The sequence below is a fragment of the Lygodium microphyllum genome, chromosome 7, assembly GCF_053477565.2.
Source record: "Lygodium microphyllum isolate KBCC chromosome 7, Lygodium_microphyllum_v1.1.10, whole genome shotgun sequence".
NCBI lineage: Eukaryota > Viridiplantae > Streptophyta > Polypodiopsida > Schizaeales > Lygodiaceae > Lygodium > Lygodium microphyllum.
Window position 1 is genome coordinate 38,393,128 of NC_141141.1, and position 24,008 is coordinate 38,417,135.

The 24,008-nt window shown below is 38.7% G+C and overlaps 1 protein-coding gene across 1 annotated transcript; it reads right to left on the reverse strand.

Annotated features, from left to right (window-relative positions):
- Positions 1-20,733: 20,733 nt before the first annotated feature.
- LOC148033359 (uncharacterized) lies at positions 20,734-22,194 on the reverse strand. Its single transcript, XM_087681272.1, has 3 exons — positions 21,855-22,194; positions 21,266-21,735; positions 20,734-21,133 (listed from the first exon to the last, which is right to left on the reverse strand). Exons 1-3 carry the CDS (start codon positions 22,045-22,047, stop codon positions 21,071-21,073), a joined length of 726 nt encoding a protein of 241 aa, XP_087537398.1. The 5' UTR covers positions 22,048-22,194; the 3' UTR covers positions 20,734-21,070.
- Between the last annotated feature and the right edge of the window lie 1,814 nt (positions 22,195-24,008).

The window sequence follows — 24,008 nt, forward strand, 5'->3', positions numbered from 1 at the left end:
ATCTCTAAGTATTTGCTATGTTTTTTTATTGAATTCACTTATTTTTCATGTGCATGATCATGGTATATCATTGCTTGCAAGGTATCTAACCAGGATTTCCAAGAGTTGTGTGGCCTTGCCCACACAAAAAAAAAATCCTACTCATATATAAGGTGGGAAAAATCAAAAGGAAACATTACGGTGGTTGCACAAAACCAAACGTAGTTTATCTCCTTGGTCACTACTTAACAATATCTTCTCTATACCTTCTCCTATGCATCCAAATCCTATGGAAAGAGAGTGGCTTCATCACTAGTGTCTATTGAGAGAAGGAGGGTAGCTTTTTTCTCTATCTAGGTTTGTGCTTCTTTATCTTGCCTTCTCTTGCTCCATCACGATCTATGTGGGAAGAGAGAGAGAGAGAGAGAGAGAGAGAGAGAGAGAGAGAGAGAGAGAGAGAGAGAGAGAGAGAGAGAGGTGTTTTGATAGAGATGAAAAAGAGAAAGAGAGAGTCCTTTGTGGCTTGGAGGAACTAGAGGTGAAGTTAAATATCTTGTGCATGGAGATTATGGGGATGAAGGAGCACAAAACTATGAGAAGATGCAACTATTAGAATCAACAGGAACTTTGAAGCTCATTGGGACTTTAACTCGATGAATCTCATCCCTATCTATCTTTCTTTAATTTGAGACCTACGCTCAACTGTAGATTAGATTCTTTATTAGGCTAGGCTCAAGAAATTTGTGTAATGAGCATGCTTTCATAATGTGAGAAGTTGTGAGAAAAAATGGTGAGCATTCAAGAGACCATGACTAATATCCTTGTGTCCATCTAGATTCAGCAATCTTGGGTTTGAGACATACATTATAAGCAACGTATCTATAGTTGGTTACTTTGCATATTAAATAAACTCATTTATCATTAAAGGGAGTAAAACCTAAGTGGAAGCACATGGTGGAAGGAGAGAGAGAGAGAGAGAGAGAGAGAGAGAGACAGAGAGAGAGCAAGACCAGATGTGGGAACTTCAATAGTCACAATGTGTGACTAGCCTTCCCTTATTCAAATGTCACTAAAAGAATAAAGAATGAAGTTATGGTGATGGGCACCTGCCACGTGTAGTATATAGGTGTGCATGTACTGTCACTATAGCTGATGCACTTGTGGCTAGGCATGCACCTTTACCTCCAGCAACCTCCCACTTAAAGGTGAATGTGCCTTGAGTGAGAAGTGAAAAGAAAAAAGAAAAATTACAACATGTATATACATTACAATAGGATGAGGAATAGACACCATCTCATCCAACACCCATCAATCTCCTAAGCAAGGAAAAATGCTCTGTTGAGAGACTTTTTGTCAACAAATCTATAATATTCTAGTTAATTAAGATCTTGACAAGGTCAAGAGACTTGTCCTCAATGACCTATCAAATGAAGTGGTAATGCACCTCTACGTGCTTCATCTTTGCATGGAAGACTGAATTCTTGGCCAATTGAATAGCACTCATATAATTCAAATACAATATAGGGATTACATCATTCATGCCAAGGTCTATCACCAAATGGCCTAATCATAGAGCCTCCTTGCAAGCCTCAATGGCTGTAATATACTCAGCCTTGGTAATAGAGAGGACCGTGCATTTCTACACCCTGGACATCCAAGAAATAACACCTATAGCAAAAGTGAAGACATAGCAAGAGATGGACTTCCTACTATCTACATGTTCTGCATAATCAAAGTCAACATACCCCATGACTCTTGTATCTTGGCCACCATAACATATATACATATCTTTTGTGCCCTTCAAGTACCTCATAATACCCTCCACAACATCCCAATGCCATCTAGTCATATAGCTTGCAACAACTCCCATTGCAAATGTTATGTCAAGTCAAGTGACTATCATGGCATACATCAAATTGCCCACTGCTAATACATAAGGAATCTTGTCCATCTCGTCCCTCTACTTATCTAACTCTCGACAATCGGCCTAACTACCTTCACATGGGAAGGTAGAGCATAACCAATAGGCTTACTATCCTGCATATGAAATCACTCAAGTATTTTCTGGATATACTTCTTCTATGATAAATAAAGGAACCCCTTAGAGATATTGGGCGTGATGCGCATCCCAAGAATATGCAAGGCTTGTTCCATGTCCTTTATCTCAAAGCTCTTCTTAAGTTGAGCTTTCAAGGCATCCAGGTCATCATGAGCTCTCCCAACAATAAGCATATCATCCACATAGAGTACCAAAATCATAAGGTTGCCATCATGAGCCTTCTTTGTGTATAAACACAGATCCATAGCACTACATCTATATCCCTATGAATGCATAAAAGCATCAAACTTGTGGTACCATTCCCTGGGTTCCTACTTAAGGCCATAAAGGCTCTTGCTCAACTTGCACACTAGGTGTTTCATACCTTTTTCCTCAAATCCCTTAGGATGCTACATATAAATCTCAGCATGCAAGTCCCCATGTAGAAAAACCATCTTTACATCCTTCTGATAAAGGTCCAGTTGAGCAATCAATGCTAGTACCAAGCATAGGGTCATCATCTTGACCACAAAAGAAAAGACTTCATCAAAGTCAATACCATATTCTTGCTTAGAACCCTTAGCTACCAATCTAGCCTTATAAGTAGGCTTGGGGCATGTATGGTGTCCTAGAATCTGGGATACATACTCGACTTTCTTATATTCTTAAAATATATATGGTGAATATTATGTTGGCACATAGGGAGAATAGATGAGAGAAAAGAAAGATGTAGAGAGAGAGGTAGAGAAATTGGCAACACACTAGGGATTGGAAGATGGACCATGTTGAGATATCGAGCTCCACTTGTGATATGCCAAGGTGACCATTGTGCATTTATGTCACCAACTTGTCAGTTGTTGCAGATGCGGTTGGTACACCGCCCATGAATAATAGCTAGATGACAGCTATCCTTATCTACTCTAGTTCGTGGCTCAGTTAGTATGCCACCTTAGTTAGTTGAGTTTGGTTTGAGACCCATATATAGGGTTCTGCTATTTCTATGTACTTGAGTTCTTTTGGCTTACACAACTAAGAAGAGGAAAATTGTTTTCAGCCTCCACCTTTGTGTGTATTCCCTCATTGTGCAAGCAGGAAAGCTACAAGTGAGACTCCTTCCTTCTCTCCCACAATCTTGACAGACCACTCCCCCCCTTATGGAGTTATATTATTGACAAGGAGCAAGCTCCTTCGTTACATATAAGCCAGTTCTTACCGATAGATCTTGGAAACAAGATCACAGTTCCTTGCACAGTATACAACTGGTTAACACTTGCACAACTTGGAAGTTGGCACCTTTTGATCCTTCTTAAGTCTCCTTCTCTCTGACACAATATGTGTAGGGCTCTCCTCTTGGCGCTTTGATTTTAGCAGAGCTTCCACAGCACTTGCACCTTCTCTTCTCCTCTTGGAACTTGATTTCAGTTGAGCTTCCGTAGCATTTGTACCTTCTCTTCTCCTCTTGGAACTTGATTTCAACAGGGCTTTCGCAGCACTTGATTTCAGTAGGGCTTCCGCAGCACTTGCACCTTCTCTTCTCCTCTTGGATACATGCAAAGTGATGCTTTCTTCCACCTCTCCCCTACACCCAAGGAGAGCCTCCTCTTTTATAGGCTTTCAAGAGCTTCTCTTCTTGGTGAGAGAGTTGAGTTGATCTTCATGCAAGATGTGGTTGTTCCACTCTGCACTACTAATTTTGAGATATCTCTTTGTGAGTTGTTTGGATGAAAAAATGTCCAACACGAAAGTTGTAAATCTTATTGTTTCCAATAACCCACGTGGCCCCTTTTTAGAGATTTTTTTTCTATTGCAAGATATTTTAAAAATGGATTTTTCAAAAAATAGCTTTTTAAATTGTACTCTTAACTTGTGGTCCATGCAACCACCTTGAATCATAGATAAGGAGAGTTCATTAGATTGCCTTGGGCCTCAACCTTAAGATTGAATTCCACACAAAAGCTTGTGTCATTTTAGACCTTAGAAAGAGAAAATCATTTCTCTCCTCATTTCCAGCGGATCACGTCTCGTCTTTCTTGGTGAGAGAATTCCCTCTCTTGTCTTTCTTAATCAAAAGAAATGACCTTAAACCTTGACTTCTAGGGGAGAGGATGACCTCAAATGAATGCAATGCTCATTACACACAAGTAAACATTCCCAGGCATCCCTAGATGCACACATAAATACATATACACAATGCTAATGCACTTCCTCTTCATAAAACTCAATCCATCTTCATTTATGTGTAACTCCTTGGTTCTTGTGTACACTCTTACACTTAGCATACACTTCTTTTCCCCTTCATAACTTGTACTGCATGTGCCAAATATCCCCATCACAGTGCTCTAATCACCCCATTAAGTGATGCACTAGGAATACTAGTCTCTAAATGGTCTCGTGGCCATGCTAGATCATCATCAACACTTAAATAAAAGTGAGTCATTAATTTATTGATATTAATTTATTAAATAGAGAATGCCTAATAAGTAATCAATTTAGTGACATCCGTCTGGGTTCTAAACAGTTGACCTCAACTGTAGAGGGAATACATAGTCCTTAAGAAGATCTGGAAAGTCTTGTAGTTGTCTCTCAGTCATAAACTAAGCGTCCAATGGGGGATAATTCTTAAACTTAACCAGATACTTCTGTAATGCCTTACCTGACCTTAGAGTATTGTCCTGATGGTGTAAAATTCTTTCAGGCACAAGGAACTCTTCTATTTCTTCTATGTCAGGTAAATCTTCCTTGAATGGTTCCATTGGAGGTTCTCCAATATAGGGACGTAGCAAAATTATATGGAAAGCATTATGAATGTTCCAATGACTTGGCAGATCCAAACAAAAAGTCACATCATTTGTCTTATTTGTGATTTTGAAAGGGCCATAATAGCGATTAGAAGGCTTAACCACTTTACCCTTTTGACCTTTTTACTTCTTCAAGCGATCCTTCTCAAACTTAAGAAGAACATACTATCCCAACTTGAGATCTAACTTACGACGATGCTTATCTGCTTCGCGTTTATGCTTCTCTTGTGTCCTTTGGATAGCAGCTTTTACTTTAGTGAAAGTTGTATCAATGTCTCTAACAAACTCATATGCTGCAAAGATCTTATCCTTCGTAAGAAGAATGGGTGGTAAATGAGGCTTACCATAGATGATCTCAAAGGGTGCCTTACCAGTACTAGAGTGCACTGTATTATTGTATGCAAACTCTACTAAAGGCAAATAATTTTCCCATTCTCTTTGATTATCAGAGACATAGGATTTTAAGAGGTCCAAAACAGTAGAATTAGCACTTTCACTCTGCCCATCCGTTTGAGGATGATAAGAGGATGAAAACTTTAACTTTGTTCCGAGGTTCTCAAAGAGAGCTTGCCAAAAGAGGTTGGTCATGCGAGGATCTCGATCACTTATAATGGACTTAGCCATGCCATGATGCTTAAAAATATGAGCAATGAATAGCTTAGCTATATGATCAGCTTTGATTGTCTTTCTCACAGGTATAAAGTGAGCTTGCTTACTGAATCTATCAATGATAGTCCAGATTGCATCCTTGCCTGCTTGTGTGCGAGGAAGCTCCATGATAAACTCCATGGCTATACTTTCCCAAGGCTCATTGGGAATAGGTAATGACTGACATATCTTTCAATGTCAGCTCTAAGAGTGGGCCAAAAGAAATATCTTTCCAAGGCTTGAGTAGTGGGTAGAATACCCATATGTCCAGCATATGGAGATGCATGTGCTTCATCCATTACATTGTGTCCCAATGGTAATGCTACACAAATTTGCTTGATGATGATACAAATAACCATCTCGAATCGAGTAAGGTGTAATCGACTGACCTGAGTTAAGCTAATCCCATAAGGTTGAGAAGTCAGAATCAGTTGCATACATTTTGGGTAAATCCATGAACTCGTTATGGTAAACAGTTGTAATTGCATTCACTCAAGATCGCGATGATAGAGCATCTACTACCACATTCTTAGTTCCAGATGTGTGAAGGATTTGAAAATGAAACATAGATAAGAAATTTGCCCAACGCATCTGTTTCTCTGAGAGCTTCTTCTGAGTGAGGAAGTATCTTAGACTTTGATGATCTATTTTAATAACAAAATCTGCACCAAGTAAATAGTGTTTCCATACTTGAAGAGCATGTACCACAGCCATAAGCTCTTTCTCATATACTTGAGCATGTAGCTCATGGTCCTTGAGGCGTCGAGTCTCAAATGCTACTGCATGATGCTCTTGGTTAAGCACAGCTCCAATGCGATCCCCAGAAGCATCACAGTGAACTTCAAAAGGTTTTTGAAGATCCAAAACTATGAGAACTAGTTCTTAAGTCACAAGAAACTTAATTCTTTCATAGGCTTGTAGTTGCCTTGATCCCCAGCAAAAATCCATTCGCTTCTTAGTAAGGTCATGTAGAGGAGATGCAACATACGCAAAACCTTGTATGAACCTCCTATAGTATGAACATAGGCCCAAGAAACTTCTAACTTCATGTACAGAAGTAGGTGTAGGCCATTCAACAATGGCTCGAATCTTCTCACGATCCATTCTTACCAAATTGTGAGAAACAATATGGACTAAGTAATGAATTTTCGAAAGGAAAAATTCACTCTTCTTAGCATTGACCTGTAGTCTATGCTTGCGAAGCTCTTGAAAAACAATAGATATATGTTTTCTATGCTCTTCTTCAAACCGTGAAAATATTAGAATGTCATCAAATAAGACACCTACGAACTTTGAGTGAGATCTAAAAATTCTCTCCAAAATTTGATTAAATGTGGTGGGTGCATTAGTCAAACCAAATAGCATGACTAAGAACTTATATAGTCCAAATGTCGTACGAAAAGCTATCTTATGAACATCTTCAGATGCTATCCGTATCTGGTGATAGCCGCTCTTGAGATCAATGTGACTAAAGATACTAGCCCCTTGCAACTTATCCAAGATATCATCTATCCTTGGGATAGGAAAACGATTCTTGATTCTGATCTTGTTCAAAGATCTGTGGTCTATGCACATACGGAAAGAACCATCTTTCTTTTGAACAAGTAAGACTAGAGAGCAGTATGGAGAAGAGCTAGGTTGAACTAACTCTTTTTCCAACAATTCGTTTACTTGTGTTAGGATCTCCTGTTACTGACTTGCACTTACTCGATAAGGCAGTTGATTAGGTGGTGAACTACCTGGGATAAGATCAATTGTGTGATCTTCCGAGCGCTTAGGAGATAACTCTCCTGGGAGTGAATCACCACAACAATCTTCATATTGTTTAACAAAATCATGTCTAGCTTGATCAATTAAAGAGAAGGGTTCTTTTAAAGCCTGAGACTTAGAAGCATTAGTTGGTATTGTGTGTTCATTAGAGGCACCAATTTCCCTTGAATCATTAGTTTGTTTTGACTCTCTCACAAAAATCATGTACGCAGAAATAGCTTTCTTCATTTCTTTAGAAATGCTAACATGACTAACCATTGGCACATGCCAATATCCAGCATCAGCAATGCATACTATGTTCCGACCCTTGAATTGAAATGCAAGAGTCTTCTTAACAAAATCGGGAAGAGGTCTAATCTTGTAATGCCAAGGCATGCCTAAGATAACATCACAGTTACCTATGGGTGCAAGTAGAAAAAATTCTTGGCCACAGTAATCCCCAATTCTAAGATTCAACTTCCCTTGAATAGGAGTAGAATTGATTGTAAGTCCTTCAAATGCCAAACCTGATCCAATTGGTGTTCCCAATCAATCCAGTGAAATTTGTAGCCTTTCAACAATATCTGCGGACACAAAATTATCTGTGGACCCTGGATCAAAGAGTATCAAAACTCATTGATTGTTGAGTGTCCCCCAACCCTTTAAGAGTTGTCTTTTCTTCTCATTCGAATGAGTGTTAGCTTGCACATCTGGAATAGAATTTGAAAATGGCAAAGGAGGATCTTTAACCACATTTGCTTCCTTCCTTTTGTGAGGACAACAGGCTTCATATGCCCTAACTCACCACAAAGAAAGCACCTTCCTTACTCTTTGTACTTTTGTATCTCAGAGGGTGAGAGATAATTGCGCTTCTTCTTGTTACTCTCTGGCTTTGAAATTGATCATGGGTAAAGGTAGGTCTTCTTCGATTAGTCCTATCTCTCGATTGATCATAGAGCTACTCTTGTCTAGCTCTATAAGAACTCATCTCCAACTTTCGAGATGTACCAGGTGTATGCAGACTTTCAAATATGATGGCAGACTCCATCATGCAAGATAAGGTTTCATGTGGATACACTTTCATGGTTCTGTGTAAATGAGGAAGTAGGCCAGCTTCAAACCTCCTTTTCTTCTCTTCATCGCTGATCTCCATGAAAGGAGTAACCTTGATAAGAGTAGACCAAAACTTGTCCACATAACTAGTGGCCTTTTCATTCTCTTTCTGGCCTAGCCAATCCCACTCCTTCTTGGCATCATTCTCAAAATCAAGAGGCAAGAATTGAGCATAAAACTTCTTCTTGAACTTTTCCCAAGTCGTAGGTTTTCTTCCCTCCAAAATGAGAGTCAACCACCAATTGCTAGCGGTGTCTTTCAAGTGCATGCCTACATGCCTTAGCTTGGACTTTTCTGAGAAATTACCATTAGAAAAGAGCAACTTCAAATTTCCTGACAAAGGCTAAAGCCTTAGCAGGATCTCTCTTACCGGAGTAAGAGTCAAACTTTATGTCCTTATCCCCAGACTTAAAAGTCTTAGTCTTCTTAAGCTTTCTCCTCTTATGTTCCCTCTTTGTCCATTTGCGGATTGCACGAGACTTAGAACCAAGAGAGTAGAAACTAGAAGATGAGGAGGAGGAGGACGATGAACTTGAGTAATCACGGAAGTAGCTGGTTGCTGAGGGGGATGACTCCCTCCTTATCCACCTCACTTGAGGTGAGGTCTTTTTACTCTTCTTGACATGAGAATCCTTTTTCCTTCTAGGAAGCTTCTCATCAATTGGATGCTTTGCATCTTCACCATCAATTGGTGCAATGGTGTTTCCTCTAGTATCACCATCTTTTGGAGGATTCGGTCCTTCATAATCAATTGACGTACTTCGAGAATATCCAACAAGCTACGATACTCTGTCAATTGAGCCTGTAATTACTCACTTGTAAGTGCTTCATCAATTGCCATCTTTACCTTCTTCTTGCAAGAATCGCCTTTACTTTGAGAAAAGCAAAGAGACCTGCTCTAATACCATTGTTATAGATTCTTAGATACACACTCGACTTTCTTATATTCTTAAAATATATATGGTGAATATTATGTTGGCACAGAGGGAGAATAGATGAGAGAAAAGAAAGATGTAGAGAGAGAGATAGAGAAATTGGCAACACACTAGGGACTAGAAGATGGGCTTGTCCCCCCCCTTGTGGAGTTATATTATTGACAAGGAGCAAGCTCCTCCGTTAGACATAAGCCAGTTCTTACTTGTAGATCTTGGAAACAAGATCACGGTTCCTTGCACAGTATAAAATCGGCTAACACTTGAACAACTTGGAAGTTGACACCTTTTGATCCTTCTTGAGTCTCATTCTCTCCTACACAATATGTGTAGGGCTCTCCTCTTGGCACTTGATTTCAGCAGAGCTTCCGCAGCACTTGCACCTTCTCTTCTCCTCTTGGATACATGCAAAATGATGCTTCCTTCCACCTCTCTCCTACACCCAAGGAGAGCCTCCTCTTTTATAGGCTTTCAAGAGCTTCTCTTCTTGGAGAGAGAGTTGAGTTGATCTTCAAGATAACATGTGTTCAAAGAGTGGAGAAAAGCACCAACCACTTTTCTCTCTAAGAGTGGGATAATTGAAGGATGGAGATAGTCTCTAGATATTGTTAAACAAGCATAGCTCCAAAGCTTGGATGTCATCTCTTTAAGAGTGGATTGATAGGAGGAAGTTGATGGAGACAACCTCCAAACAATGCCAAAGAAGCACACGTCTAAAGCTTGGATTCCAAAGGATGCTACCATAGCTAGAGAAGCAAAAATTGTATCTATAATATTCCTAGAGAAGTGGCTAGTAGCAAACATGGCCTTTGGAGAAAAAAAACACAATTATTTGGATTATCCTAGAAGCAGGTAATGGCAAGAGTTGATGAGAACACACTCAACAAATAGTTGAAATGATGATGCCAACCAATGTAGTTAGAACAACAACAAAACACAATAGATTTGATGTTGGAAATGTCAAGCTATATGCTTATAGTTGGAGGAGGTCAAGGTGGTAGGATAGCAATTGGGTATGGAAAACAACTAAGTGATGAGGGTGGTGTTTAAAGCAAGAAAGAAGAAAATGTCAAAGGTTTATTCACAATTAGAAAAATAAAAGGTTTGATAGAATAAAATGCAATTTTAGTCTTTAAGTCACATTCTAAAACAAAGGCTAAATTTTAAGTCCATCTTTGTTTTCAACCTTTGTTGTAAGTTGTTAACTTAATCTCTAAAGGTGTTATTGATATGACATGTCTAGTTTATAAGCATGTATCCTTCTAATCTTGTTGACTTGTAGCATGCATGTATATGCAAGCATCGTGGGAGTGTTCAATGCACTACAATCATATATTAAAAGCATCACGGGAGTGTTCAATACACTACATGCATATATGAAAAGCATAATTGGAGTGTTTAATGTGTGACATGCATGTAAAGGTGAGCTCTAATAGAATGTAAGATTGCAAACGTTTAGACATTTTCTTTCATGACATGTTATGTAGGGTACCCTTTGTTGATGATATATGGCTTCGTAAAGCCATTTTTCTTCCTTGTTCTTGTATCACTAAAGCCAATTTCTACTTTAGAAACAAGTGAGCATTTTACATTGAAATTATATTAGGAAATACAACAATGTGTGCTCAATGCTTTTGAGCCATTAGTAAAATTGACAACTTCATGCCACTTCATGTCTACATTTTAAGTGGAAAATGAAAGAGAAAGTACGATCATGTTCATTTGCAAGTTCTTCATAAACACGACTTCTTTGATCAAGCCGATTCTAGTAGGTGTGAAAACAATGTTATAAACAAATAATCATTTGCAAGTACATGATGTCCACTTAAAATTCTATTCTAGCTTTCTATTATAGATAATGGCATCATATAAATGAAAATAACATAGTCATTGACCAATATTTAAAAGATAATTTACATGAACTTGTTACTCTCTTGGAAATAAGAGTTTCTGGCTATTAAACAAATGAGCATAATGTCAAGTCAAGTTTATAAGTGTCATGAAAATTTTTAGTTAATATGGAATATTTTCCTTTTATATGAATTTGTAATTGAAAATTTTCTTATTTATCAACTAAAACAATGTTTTGATTGTAGGTTCCAAGAAGAATAGAGAAAGAGTATCATAAGCAAAGATATTGAGGTGACTGTTGGGGGTAAAGGCACATGTGCCTAGCCACCCATGTATTTATTAGTTACACTGCTAGTACTTGCACATCTATACACTATAGCTGGCGAACTCTTCACTGAGAGTTTCCACATCTTCTCTCTCTCTCTCTCTCTCTCTCTCTCTCTCTCTCTCTCTCTCTCTCTCTCTCTCTCTCTCTCTCTCTCTCTCTCTCTCTCTCTCTCTCTCTCTCTCTCTCTCTCTCTCTCTCTCTCTCTCTCTCTCTCTCTCCGACCATAGCTCTTGCTTTCGCTCATGTGCTTCCACTTAGGGCTTACTCCCTTCAACTGGTATTACAACCATCTTCACTGAGAGCTTGGACCCAAATTGGCATTGCTTCATGCTTCCATTCAAATACCTACAGAGTAGGGTTTCTCCATTGGCTTCAAACTTAGAGGTTCGTATTGATCTTCCATTGCTCGAGACTCTTTAGGACCTATTGAGGATTCAAGTGTCGGTTATTTGGCACCCATTGGAGCTTGGTTGCAACTCATTTGTCACAGCATTGAGGGTAGCAAGTAAACACGTTTTTTTTCAGTTGTTGACCTATGAGCTTGCAGCACTTGTGCCTCTTCAACCACACATCCATTAGATTTCAGCTTGAAGGAGCTTATTCCAAGACTTCTTGAGAAGAAATTGCTCATTGTCAAAGTAAGCATTTGGCTCAGTTGGTTCAACAATCCCTTAGCCCAAGTCTACATTGTTTGCACTTGATATTGTCTTAATGTCCCTAATTAAAATTTGTAGCTCTTACTCATCATTTGCAACGTGTGAATGATTCTAACACTTGGTTATTACTCTTGGGCATTGGGTCACGAACTTTTACCATTGTTTGCATTGAATTTGAGCTCTTAAGCTTTAGTTCATTGGTGTATACAATAGCCATGTGCTGTAATCTATTTGGGACAGCACACTTATCAGTGTTTTGGAGCTTGTATTGATGCCTACCGATGCTCATTTGATGTTGGCACACTGGTAGATGTTCGATTATTACTTAGAGATGCTCTGTGGGCCACATTAATCTCATCTAGATTAGTGCATAGATGTTGTTTCATTGTTGGAATAACAGGGCAACACTTCTATAAGTGATCTTGTATGCCTTTTGCCATTGGATTCTTCCCGAGTCGTTTTGATGCTGCATTGACGTATACCATTGATGTTACATGCTTGGTTGTGCTCATAACATGCTATTGAGTTGATATTGGAGCTTGGTTTTATTGACATTGGTTGTCATTCACTGTTATAGATGCTACTTGGATGCCACAGTAAGAGCTTTGCAGACTATTTGGGTCCCATGCTTTCACATGTCTATCATATGGATCTTGGATGTCTAGATACCACACACATGATGTTTTGAGCTTCTTATACTTGTATGGCATTCAACCTTTGTTCCAATGAGAGCCACTACGTGACACTTGGATATTACATAGAGCATTTGATATTTGTAGGTTGAGCTTGAGTGTATTACAATGAGATAATGGGACTCATTGTGGCATGTACATGCTCTCTTGTATTAGATGTAGTTATCCTATTGTGGGATGATTTGATCTCTAGACTTGGACCGAGCACTTATGTCTGTTAGTGTATTGTTAGTGGTATTTATATGTTTTTGGTTTATGTGTTGAGCTTTGCTCAATGGGTTATGGATCTAGCAGTTCTCTTCATTTACCCTTGAGACCTACCATGTGCATGATATCTATGCCTATTGCATGTATGATTATTGGCACAATGCAGTTGTGCTTGTCTTCAGTGTTAGTTGTTCCTGGCTTTTTCATCTTGATGCTCACAGTGGGTTGTTGACTTATTTCTATAATTTATTACATTAGCCTGTCATTTTTTATCTATGCATTCTTTATGAGGGCAATCACTTGTTCCTGATAGTTTCTTGATTGCAATTTGTAAACAGCTCATTCCCTTGGTAGTCTTTCTTATTTACAGCTTGATTTGGCAGTGGTTTTGGGACTGATTTGCAAGAAATTAGAACAGTTTGTTTGCCCTTTTGTGCAATTTCTTGGTCTCATTATGGATGGTGGTTCTCATGATAGTGCTATCTTTAATATTGAAAAACTGGATGAAACAAACTATAGCTATTGGAAGACAAAGATATGAAATGTTTTATTGAAGAAATTACAGGTTAGACCACTAAAAAATGAGGGTGGCAAACGCGAAAACATTAATGGTGAGGACTGGGTTGAGCTAGATGAGCTATGCAAGTCCATAATCATTTTATTACTCTCTAAGTGGCTATACTACAATGGTGTCCAAAAATTAGATTGCATATCAGTTTTGGATACAAATTAAGAATCTTTATGACAAGCAGAGTCTTGCATCTCAAATGTATTGGCTAAAACAATTGATGGACCTTTGCATGAAGAAAGGGACTTCTATGTCTGCACATTTGAATGAGTTTTATTCCATCATTAGCCATCTAGCTTCGCAAGGAGTTTGAGTTCAAGGATACCTTGCATCCTTTATTCATGCTTGGTATACTACCTAAGTCACGGGACACTTTTCGTATGGCTCTATGTGTTAACACTTCAAAGGATGGGCTAAAATTACATGATGTTGAGAGTATCCTCTTGACAAAAGAGGCGAACAAAAAGAATGTGGATGCTTTTCGTATATCACATGCATTGATTGTGAGAGGCCGACAGGATGGCAAGGGTCTGGAAAAGGCTCTCAAAGGTCTTAGTGTAGAACACATGGACAGTCTCATGGGTCTCATAAGTAAGTCCCATGGCCGTAAGTTACGTCTTACTGGTCATTATGGTGGGAAAGTAGGTCAGATTCAACCACAGTGCCATAAAATGCGTGAAGACATGCGCAAGGAAAATGATAAAGAGAAAGTGTAGGAGAAGAATAATGACTACAACATTGTGCTTAGCAAGTCTAGCATCAAGATTGAGGAGATTAATGTGGTGTAGCCTTATGTGTCTAATGATCTCATATTGGTAGCTTCTTTCTTGTGGATGCTTCAATTGATTGATGCTTTGTCAGCATGATATACTCAATGTTGGTCGATAGATTCAAGGGCTTCCTTTCATGTAACTACTCATAGAGAGTGGTTTCACTCCTATCACAATATGATTGGATCTGTCGGTTTGGGTAATGACTTGGCATTGGAGATATTGGTGATATAGGCAACATGTTCACTCTTCATGATGTACATCATGTACTAGCTCTCACAAAGAGCCTTATCTCTGCTAGCACCTTGGATGATGTAGATTATTTTATCTCTTTTGGTGATTCCTCATGGAAAGTTACACGTGGAAATCTTGTTATTGCACATGGTGCTAAGTCTAGTACCCTCTATCCCTTGCTTGTATCTGGGTCAGTTGACTATGTTTTGGGAGTGAATGGTTGTTGTTCAACATGTATCTCTTTGGCATCATCACCTTGATCACATGTCTTTGAAAGAAATGAAAATGCTTACTAGTTTGCAGTATCTTTTATCCCTAGACTACAAGTATTCTAAGTCTTGTGATCATTATTTATATATCAAGTAGACCCGTAGTACACAATCATAATAAGTTTGGCATGAAGCACATGGGTGAGTCTTTAGCTTTTGTTCATTCAAATATCTGTGGTCCCATGCCTTATCAGTTGCAAGGTGGTGCAAAGTACTTTCACATTTATTGATGATTACTCACATAAGGTTTGGGCTTACTCTATTAAGTAAAAATTGGATGTCTTATTTAGCTTTCAACATTGGCTTGCTGTTGTTGAGAACCAATCTAGGCATAAGCCAAAAGACCTAAGGTCAAATAATGGGGGCGAATATATCCCGAAAGATTTTGAACAATTTTATGATGAGCAAGATATTAATTATTAGTTGATTGCCCCTTACACCCCTTCCTAGAATGGTATTGCCAAATGCATGGATAAGACAATTCAGGAGAGAGTTCGTAGTCAACCATGCAAGCTTACCCAACCCTTTTGGGTTGAGGCAATTACTAATGTTGTACAAGCAATTAACACATCCCCTTGCATTACTATTGTTTGCTAGGTTGCAGAGGAGGTATGGACTAGGAAGCCTCCGTCATATTCTCATTTGCACATCTTTGGTTGTAAAGCATTTTATCATGTTCCCAAGGACAAACACAATAAGATGGATTCTAAGCCCATGAAATGCATATTTCTTGGCTATCGCTCGGGATGTAGGTGAGATGGGCTATCGCCTATGGGGTCCATAGGCTCATAGGATTATCAGTTCGGTCATGATGTAGTTTTCCATGAAGAAAACATACATAAGTAACCTGAGCAAGTAGTTCAGGTACCCCACCTCTTACTCGCAAACCTTTTTGAATATACAACACCCCATTCTTGATGTTAAAGGTATTGCATATGGTAATGGTATTGATAAAGCATGAAGGGCACCTTGATCCCATGGCTTCCATAGTGACATAAATAAAGATAAGCTTCCATGTAGGACACAATACAAAAAATGGAAGGTGATATTTTTATGGTCAAAAGATCATGCTATCTACTATTACAAAACTTAGTGTGGCGACAACCACACAAACATAACATAGATTATTCCATTAAGTGGGACAAGTACTAAACTAATTAAACAAATTATATTGAAACAATGCCTTTGTTTTATATTTTATCTCACCATAAAAATTCTACAAAATATAAAAATGTAAGTTAGAAATAAGTCAACATATACATACATACATACATGTGTATGTGTGCACACGCCCATACATGTACATAACTATCTATATACACAATTTATGTATTACATATATATATATATGTGCATGTGGTAAGCACGTGTTGGACATATACACCATAGGTCTTGTGGAGAGAGAGAGAGAGAGAGAGAGAGAGAGAGAGAGAGAGAGAGACTCTATTCAAAATCAACCAGTTTTGAACATTTGCTTTTGATTAGTGTTCAACAAATTAAAAAATCCACTCACACTAGATCTATCCATCAACTAATGTAACTTGAAATCTTGAGTTCTAATTCAACTCATATAAGGAGATACAAATTACAAATTTTTGGTACATTTACACATGCTTACATCTACTATTGATCAACATAGCCCCGTGAATCGACCTTTATACTAAAAACAATGTTCTTTGCCAAAATATGAAAGCATGAGAACAATGTTTAGTATGCTTGCAATTAATAAGGACTTGCAACACTCAAGTAAAATAAATTTGAGGAGCTTTTCTTTTGCCCTATCTACTAGAAATTATCAACATCCATGGCTAGAGAAGTCTAGATATTGTATTGTTTTCACTAACACTAGACCCATATCACATTGATGACCACAAATCACAACTATAAGGCTAAATTCACTTTAAGACTTTGATTATAAAAAGCATTTAGCTACCAACAACGATATCCCATATAGAATGAAACTCAATTTGATGCTTGTTTGTTCCTTTGCATTCCATGCGATGAAGTTCAAAGAAAGTCAATTTAGATATACCTAGAGCTATCCCAATCTTCATGTTAAGCTAGAAAAATGCCATTCAAGGCTAGCAGTTCAAACAATGCTTTAAAAGTATCATAATAGGACTATAACCACAAGTACTCTTTACAAATGCAATAGCTTTCATTGGCAAAGGTTCCTAAACTTGGCCCAATATACAAATTGTAAGATAATTCATCTTAATGGACAACATTAAAATTGTACACCAAAGCTAATAGCATTTTAATAAGTAATTATCAATCATTTAAGTAATGCACTCTCTACTCACATGCAAGTCATACATCTAGAAAAATTACAAATCCTCCATTTAATCCTTAATAACAAGTATACTACGATTTACTTCCAATATAATCATGGGAGGGAAATATCTTATGGTGTTCGTGATCTAACTTACAATTGAAATTGTAATAGAAATTTGTTTAGTCTCATCTCAATCAAAATATAACTTCAAAAAAAACCACATTAACTAATGGGAGACAATGTATAACTAAACCTATGTAAACATTCACTTTAAAACTCATCAAACTTTATCCATTATTCTAGTTGAGATGACAAGTGAATAAATATCATGGAGTATTTGCATAGCTTTGGTCTTTATCCTGTAAGAGTACCCTCTCTATTTTGAAAAACTTTGGTCTTTAATCTAATCTTATTTATTTTTTGAGAATGCTTCAACCTCTTCTTACAAAAGAAAAATTCTGGTATCAAAAATCTAAGCAACAAACGAGTTTGATAATATTGTTGCACCAGCAATCATAAGTATGCAAGTAAATAGGAAGCATGGGAAGTATGAGTTAAAAACATGTTGACATCTTTAGGGTGTTCAAAGCTATTCATAACAATGTACCAAGTATCACACCTAAAGGCACTAAGATAAAACCACCTAGTCTCACAATATTCTAATGTTTTGCCTCCTAAAATTTTTGATTCTCTCAGTTCCACTATTGAGTTTTTGTTTGGCCTTTCGTTGTCAACTTCTTCACCATCTAAGTGGTTGTGGATCATGTGAAGCATATTGGCCATCACATGGCTACAACCCCATCTTCTTCAACAAACTACTGCACAAGTCAAAACCCTGATAAACTCATGCTACTAAATGTCTTATTCTAGATTCCACAACTTGCTTTACTTCCTGCCACACGTTTTAAATGCACTGGTATCAATCTCACAACCCCAACCCATACAGCAATATAAGGATTTCCATCAAAACAATGCTCACACATTAAATTCCTTCATAGGTTTAATCAATGACCTTACAATATTACTTCAAATATAACAATGTTAAATGTACCACATGGATGACAAGTTTTGAGACAGCTGAACTGTTTTCCCTTGTTGTCTTGGCACACAACCGAACACATTGGAAGAGCAACAATTTAAGGAGAGGAGAGAATAAAGACCTGCATATATGCTTATTCACAAAGCTCCATATGCTAATGCATCCATACAATCAACCTAAGTTACATTGGCACTAAGCTCAAGGTATTATGAGATAGGTATACAAGAGGAAGCTTAACAAACCAAAGCTTGAGGAGCAAGGTCAGACGAGAGTGAGCCAGCTAAAGGGGACCTACACACACAAAAGGACAAGTACTGCACCCACAAAGTAAATTTCCTTCAAAGGTCTAATCAAATGCCCTTGACCTTACAATCACTTTAATATACTTGTGCAAGATGTACCATGTTCTCCCAAAGCTAGATGTCCAAGTATAGAGTCAAAGCTGAATTTCAACACCCTCCTTGCTATCTTTGCACACGAGGGAACATATTGGAGTACAAATAATTTGAGAAAAAAGGAGATTAAAAGCCATAAATATTTGCATATTCATGCTCATGCACATGCAATCTAGGTTGAATTGGCACTAAGCTCAAGGTGTTGTGAGCTATTTGCACTAGAAGAGGGGCGGGGAGTATGGGGAGAGGGTTACAAGTTTAGAGTGATGGCATGGGAAAAGTCTGACAATGCATAATATGCAATACACGTTTAGAGTGATGGCATGGGAAAGCCTGACAATGCATAACATGCAGCTCAGATTTACACAATCGATAGACACCAAAGCACATGTAACTTAACTTCCTTTACCTCAATGCTAAGGTCTATGAGCTACAGAGAATTCACAAAGCCCATACAATTCCATAATCACTAGCACAACCACAGACCACAAACGTATTCACTAAAACATCTCTAAACGTATAGACAGTCACTAGCTGTATAAACATAGTCTTTGCATATACATGCATAATTGGATAGATCCCAATTAGCTAAAAGGATTGCAACAATTGATACGAGATGCAAATTCACAAGTCACAAGAGCCTCTATACCATGGCAGCTAAGTAGCTTCATGAGATAGTTTGTGCTTTAGCTTAACAAGCTTCATAAGAGCAGTTTTAGTATAAATCCTTGCACAGCCCCCCAGTGTATTGATATCAAACTAATGCACCCTCCAGCTTACAATTAGATGGATACACTGAGCAAGCTTTCTATGCAGCCACCTCCAGCTTACCAAGCTTGTAGCCATGTACTTGGCATGAGCATGAGAACAAAGTTAATTCTATGGTGTAGTTTATGTATGACACTACAATCTCGAGAGAAGAAATGGAGCGCACCCTAATGCACCCTCCTGCTCAGGATTAGATACACTAAACAAGTTCTCTATGCAGCCACCTCCGCCTAACCAGACTTGTGGCCCTCAAGTTAGGCACGAGAAAGAAGTTAATTCTGTAGTGTCGTTTACATGCGACACTGTGGTCCTAAGAGAAGGAATTGGGCATGTCTCGGAGGCACTATACAACACACCATGCATTTACTTGTCTCATTGGGATCCCATGATTGAGTTGAATCTCCCTAGGGCATCAACAACCCAAAAACAATTGCAGGCCAAGGACATTGCAGCCCTGCAGTCATGAACCTGAAGGATAATTTATCTCCTTCCAATTATTTCAGGAATATGCCATCTTTTAGAGCATAATATATGAGTATTGATCAGATACACTACAAAAGTCCTCTCTCAGAGAGCCATCTCCACCTCATCAAGCATTTAGCCATACAGTTGGCCTGAGAATGGGGCTAATTCTACAGTGAAAGTTGAACATGACCTCTATGGTCTTGATAGAAGAAGCTGTATCTGAAACTACTATATACTGTACTATTGGCATTGTCCACCACTTCACACTTTTTTGAAAGTCATCTTAAAAGGTATCAACTTCCTAAAAACGTTCACTTTGAACCAAGGGAAGTACAACCCTGAAACACAAATCCAAGGCAGATGACACACTTTCTTGAAAGTCCTCTAAGAAGGCATCAACTTCCCAATACCATTTCAGCCGAATAACACTGTAACCCTGCAACACAAATCTTACGCAGTCCCTAAATCTCATTTCAGTCATTTCCAAGATCCAAGATTGAACAGATGTTATTGGCATTCCCATTTATCCTTGCACAGACAAAATGCTCTCCATTTCATCATTTACTGGCCAAGTATGCACTGTTCTAAACTGATTTGCTTCAGAAGAAGTCCCTCAGACAGATTTGGTTTGACAGTATCCCAATATACAAGACCAACTACTGAGTTAACTTGTTCAGGTTATTCGAGAATCACTGCACAAGTGGACACTTGAATCCAAAGTGCATGTGCCAAGAGATCCAACTGACATCTTGAAAATCCAGAAATGCAAAGGATTATTAGGGTGCACCTTGCTGATAGGAGATCCAGAACAGAGCATCAAGGCCATTCATTTCAAAACCTTCATCACATTGTGAAGCATCACCAAACAAAACCATAAAACATCCATGGACATAACTGTTGTTTGAAAGCATCTTGATCTGAAACAGAATCAATACGCCTTACCATCTGAGAGAGCTAGGTTATACTCATAAGAATAATTGTTTAAACTTTGCATGTACTATATACAAACATACACGGCATAGCCATCCACTCGACGTTTGGTAAATCTTCATAAAGCATGTTGCTAAGCTTTAGAGTTATCCTGTGCTAGTTAGCTGTTTCAGAATATAAAATAGACTTAAGAGATCCCTTATTCACAGCTACTTACAAGGTGTCAGCAATTTACTAGTGCCAGGCATGTTGAACTGAAAGTACTGGCAAGAAGATAATATCTTCTTGCCATAAGCAGCCCTTGCGGTTATGCACTGCGGAAAGATCTATAAGAAAGTTCAAGAAAAAACCTCACTCTAAATCAATCTAGGCACTGCCAAACAGGACTTTCTGTACACGCCCCATTCCAGACATGAGTTTGTTCAGTTCCTACATCAAAGGCAAAGAAAACAGAGCTGTTAGAGGAAATCGGTAAAACCTTGCCAACAAATGCACTACAAATAAGTATCATTCACCCTGACTTGCATCGTGTAAAGCCTGACACAACATAATGACACGTACCTCTTGCTTGGAAGAAAGCTCAAGCCGAAGTTGCACATTTTGCTGTCTTTCATGGTGCAGCTGACGCAAGAGAACAGCTATGCCAACAACCGTAGCAGCTACAGTGATAGACCATACAGCTTTAGACTTCCTGGAGATTCCTTGCTTTGTGCGTGCCTTGTCAATCTGACGCTTCTTTACTTTCTTAACAAGATCAGCAGGATCAGCGTCACCTACATCTGCCATCGGCAGCAGCTGCTCTCCAATCTTTTCTTCACACGAAGTGAACTGCTTCTCAGCAGCAGATGCATCATCATTGTGAGACGGCATATCTTGCGTTGCATAATGGCTTTCCACCTGATAGTTCACAGAGAAAGGATCGAGTTCATGGATATTCTCGTGGCTTGCAACCATGAGAGACGGAATCCGAATGTTAGGTTTCCAGCCTTCTGTGAAAGGCTCCGCTTGCTTGTCATCAACCGGATCAGTGTCTGCAAGATGATAAAAAATAAGCACGGCGATTTCTTGTCTGAATGTGTTGGCAATATATTGCGAAAAAGTGTCAGGAAATTTCCTGGAAACGAGACATAGGGATGCAAGAAGGACTTACCAGGCAAGGTTGGAGAAACGGAAGGAGAAGTGTTTGCTGCGTTGGAGCCTGCGAATGCGGAAGAGGACATGGACATGGTGAGCACCTCCCACTCATTCTGAGGAGGAGGAGGAGGAGCAGGAGGAGAAGGAGGAGCGGCGTCCGAGGAGGAGGAGGAGGAGCTGGCAGCGGTGGAAGATCCGGGCTCGGCCATGGCGGTATGCGACGAAGGCTCCTTCACCTCCCTTTTCCTCTCGTTCTCCTTCCTTTATTTCGTTCTTTCTCCCTCGTCTTGATGGATCTCCTTCCTTCCTCCTCCTCAGACTTGCAGGCCAAAGAACATGAGCATAATAAAACAACAAATGGCTCGAGTCCCTCTTCACAAATTTGTCCCCGCCCCCCCCCCCCCCCATTTTAGAAAAATAGTATTTCGCTTTCTCGCAAAATAAAATGGTAATTCATTTTCTCAAAACCATAGGATAGAAATTCATGTGCATTTCAGCACGATGTGGATGGATGCATTGGAGCTCCGTATGGAGAAGTATTTTAACGTGCTTAGGCACTAGAGGTGCCATCTTAGGAATGAGCAATTTTGCATCCCTCAACGAGCTGTAGCTCAATTGGTTGAGATGGGTGTGTGTGTTTCTCTTGGTCAACTTACAACACACCTCCATGACACTTGTCATCTTCCAAATGGTAGCCCACATCGGGATTTCGAGTGACATTCTGAGAAGCCAAAAATAGCATGCATTACAAAAAAGAATTGCTTCCTTGGTATCATGGAAGAGGAAGTAAAGAAAGAGGGGTTGGAAGTAATTCGTGTCATAACACTTCAATCCATCTATGAGGCAAGGAGCAAGATAACTTTTGAAGGGATTGAGCCCAACATCTCTTAGCATTCAATAATATTGAGAGCAAAGTCTTTTTGGAAACTTTCTTCTATGCTTGGTAGGATGGAAAGTAGAGATTTAGTTAAACTGCTATGCACATTTTCCAAGTAATTTCTTTATTTTATACTCTATTATCTAGTGATTCAAGATCATTTCACAACTATTTCTTTTTCTAGTTCTTTCACTTCCAAGAAATAGCTAAGAGTTGGGTCACACACCAAGTCAATCAACTTGCACAAGTCACCACAGTTATTAAGTCATTAGATCTATCATGTTGTTTCTCAACTTTTGCCCTTTCAAAAATATATACTTGCTATGTATACAAAGTACACTTAAAATGTTGAGGGTACTTACATTAAGTGGAACAAGTTACTTTGGCATGGCTAAAATTGATTGCCGTGCAATGGCAAGCAGCAATGGACCTTTTCTCTCTCCACTCATCATCCAGGGTTCTCTCTTCACTTAAGAGGTATGATACCATGGGTCCACCAATAATCAAGACCTATGTGTATCTAGTTTTTGTCTTTGCACCCACTATCAACATAAGCTAGCATGATCATCCAAGTCACTCTTTGGAGCTCTATCACAAAAGAGCATGCATCTTGTAAAATTTGTTGTACAATTTCTACTCACATTAGAACATCATCTATGGATACGCATGTAGAATTTGTGATGGCATTGGTTGGTCTACATGTAAGAATACTAGAAAATGGACAAATCTTGTCAAAATAACCGAAGGAAAAAACCTCAAAGATAATTAGACCAAGCGACAAATATTGCCTTAGTAGATATCTTGTTCCCATGAGTGGATGTTCTTTCCCATTGTACATCTATACTCTCATAATCTTCCCCAAATATAAGCCCCAAAGTATAACTCAATAGTTTGCTTAAATTAAAGTTCCTTATGCCATTTTTTCATGAAGAGAGGAGAATGACAATTAGTCTAGGGGCTCACCATTTGAGGGGGGGTCTTAGAAAATGAGGGAAAATGATGGGCACTTGAATTACATGATCCTTGCCACTTACCCCACATAAAAAGAGCCTTATTCTCATTGCACTCATCTATGTCCAAACAATACAACTCCTTGAAGAGCCTTGTGTCCATTGTACTCATTGTCCTAATTGTTAATGCTTGTAAATCACGAGCATGGTTTGCTTTGTAGCTTAGTATGTGCACATACCTTTATGAGGCTAGAGTCATATTCACATTATCCTAAGGTGTGACATGTCACATTCTTATATAAACCTTTTGTGGAAGTTGTAATTGTGCATTTTCATATGGAGA

Excerpts from the sequence above, each read along its gene's own strand:
- LOC148033359 (XM_087681272.1), bottom strand. The coding sequence starts at position 22,047 with ATGGCCGAGCCCGGATCTTCCACCGCTGCCAGCTCCTCCTCCTCCTCC. Across the intron at positions 21,736-21,854 it reads CGTTTCTCCAACCTTGCCTG|ACACTGATCCGGTTGATGAC; the intron begins GTAAGTCCTTCT and ends ATCATCTTGCAG. Across the intron at positions 21,134-21,265 it reads AGCTTTCTTCCAAGCAAGAG|GAACTGAACAAACTCATGTC; the intron begins GTACGTGTCATT and ends CCTTTGATGTAG.